Consider the following 2,515-nt stretch of genomic DNA (forward strand, 5'->3'; position numbering starts at 1 on the left):
CCATGAAACCGTGCAGTATTTTAGTTGATCTCTTTCTAAGAGATGGCGTTGCAATATGTCAGATAAGGACAGATGAATGCGTTTGAGCGAGACACAACGATATAGATAAGTATAAGAAATGAATAAAAGATGTCACTATTATCGAATTTGGAATGTAAAAAAGTCTGTACTATCGACCTTGATTAACTTCGACCGTCAATCCAGCATCCCCTTAAGGCTTAAAACACCTATTGTAGATCCGGAGTTATGCAGCAGTTAGCGCAGTGAGTATCATTTAATCTTTGTTCAACACTCGGTGAGGGAGGGCTCCGATTGCACACATCGCATATTGCACACATGTATCGCTGATTGGGGCTGCGTTCGAGGAGCGCGCTATCAACGCTACTTGTGTCATACTATCCTTGTTTCACATTTAATGGACGATGAAGATAGAATGACACAAATAGCGCTAATAGCGTCTCCCCGAACCCAGCCTGGCTAATTTAAAAATAAAATAATCTCATTGGCAAAACAGTGAAAAATTATTAGGCACCAGTTGATATGAGTGGTGTGTACAATCAGAACTGTAGGCAAACGGGATCCTCCCGAATTAATAATCAGGATGCGATTACATATAGCGCGATACGCAGTAAAGTAACTAGCAACCGCGCGCGCAAACCACGACTATTATCTTTCAAACGTAGCTTAGCTCATGTTTACATGAAAAAAACTGGAAGTTGAATGGCTGTCTGTTCGCGATTTTCGGATTGACTTTTAACGTGGATAATGTAGAGATTGATTTTAAGAATTAATTATGCACATGATGTAGAGATGGCGCTACATGGATATAAACATCGACTCAATACTAGAGTTGATTCAATACTAGAGAGAAACGTGAGAGTGGACATTCCTTTATATAATAAAAAATCATCAATTTAATGATATATTATTCAATAATTTATGTTAATAATCGCCGATTTATATCAATTGTCGATAATATCAGCGTTCTCCAATTATCTCCGGGCCCTCGGGGTCCTTTTTGTATGGATGAAAATTTGTTCAGAGTTGACGGTCTTTAATAGTATCTTATCGGTGGTATAACCCACGTAATAGCATGAAAGAAAACCACGAAAACATGGACATTACCCTACGAGGTTTGGTACACAAAAAAAGGTCGGGATGTCCACTTTTAGATTTTCTCTCTTTAATAATATTATACGTATAAAACTGAAATGCCTAGAATGCTACTGCGCAGCTCGATGTAAAAGGGATCTTTCTTGACTGTTGTGGAACACATACGACATCTAGTAACGAAATTTGTTTCTCAAATGTCAATAGGTATACTTTAATGCGTTCCAAAATGCATGAAAAAAGAGACGCTTCGATAATTTTGTCCAAGTGAAGTTTTCGTTTCTAGATATATAATTACATCGATGATTGAATAATTGACAAGCCAAGTGAAGACGAGGGTTTGTACAGCTGGTGAGGCGTCGCATGATTTCTATTCTAACCTCTTTGAAGAGTCGTTTCGTCGTATGCGGTACTTTTATTACTTTCGTAAACCGTGTCTAAGATCGAGATAAGACCAACATACACACAGTAAACGGCATGATTAGTAACAGAAATCGCGATTGCATCGTATGCAGAGTGCTGAGCGGTAGCGGCCTTGTCGCTGCCGGTTTATATTCCTATCACCACTCCAAACAGTACCAAAAGCAAATAGGAAAAGCAGCAATGTGCTCGGTTGCCTCTGGTACGTCGGTTCGAGTAGCATAATATTGCTTTGTGACTTTATTCTGCTTTATTAGAAGTAGAACGCACTTTGTACTCAAATAATAGTAAATAAATTTTACTATAATAAAGATATTTATTTTACACACACACACACACACACACACACACACACACACACACACACACACACACACACACACACACACTCTCTCTCTCTCTCTCTCTCTCTCTCTCTCTCTCTCTCTCTCTCTAACAAAAAATATCAATATTCATGAATCTTTACTCAATGTTTATATACAATAATATACAATGTTTATATACAATAATTTGTTTTCAGTGTTGATACTCCTTGGTACAGCCAGGATTTTCGACTTGCCACCCTTCCAAGATAAATTTAAAAACGCAGTTGAGAAATAACTTATTTAAGCAAGCATAAAGCCACAGTATTTTGTAACAATTGTACATAAAAATGTGAGTGTGATGTGAAAATAATAAATGTATATTTTATTATGTTCTTTCCTCACTTATGGTCTTTACCTGGAGCATAAGATTTGTATATGTAGTCTATCGAATCTTTGACAAATATTATGATATTGAGAGTATTTACATGTAACTAAAACTAATTTTGAATATTAAATGTTTCCTGAAAAGTTATTGTATTATTAAGATGTTATATTAAAAATGTATTTTGTTTTGTATAATTATTTTCGTATCTCCCCTATAAAGTTTAAATTGAATTATAAACACAAGAGAGGAAGAGATTAAAGCAAAACATTTTCTACCTTTATGTAATATCTTTGCC

General features: G+C 35.9%; 1 protein-coding gene across 1 annotated transcript; it reads left to right on the forward strand.

The window, feature by feature from the left end:
• The first annotated feature begins 1,426 nt into the window (after window positions 1-1,426).
• LOC108762882 (uncharacterized) lies at window positions 1,427-2,250 on the forward strand. Its single transcript, XM_018510093.1, has 2 exons — window positions 1,427-1,732; window positions 2,051-2,250. Exons 1-2 carry the CDS (start codon window positions 1,588-1,590, stop codon window positions 2,128-2,130), a joined length of 225 nt encoding a protein of 74 aa, XP_018365595.1. The 5' UTR covers window positions 1,427-1,587; the 3' UTR covers window positions 2,131-2,250.
• Window positions 2,251-2,515: the final 265 nt, after the last annotated feature.

This window comes from Trachymyrmex cornetzi, unplaced genomic scaffold (genome assembly GCF_001594075.2).
Source record: "Trachymyrmex cornetzi isolate Tcor2-1 unplaced genomic scaffold, Tcor1.1 scaffold325, whole genome shotgun sequence".
Taxonomy (NCBI): domain Eukaryota; kingdom Metazoa; phylum Arthropoda; class Insecta; order Hymenoptera; family Formicidae; genus Trachymyrmex; species Trachymyrmex cornetzi.

Excerpts from the sequence above, each read along its gene's own strand:
- LOC108762882 (XM_018510093.1), top strand. The coding sequence starts at position 1,588 with ATGATTAGTAACAGAAATCGCGATTGCATCGTATGCAGAGTGCTGAGC. Across the intron at positions 1,733-2,050 it reads AATGTGCTCGGTTGCCTCTG|TGTTGATACTCCTTGGTACA; the intron begins GTACGTCGGTTC and ends ATTTGTTTTCAG.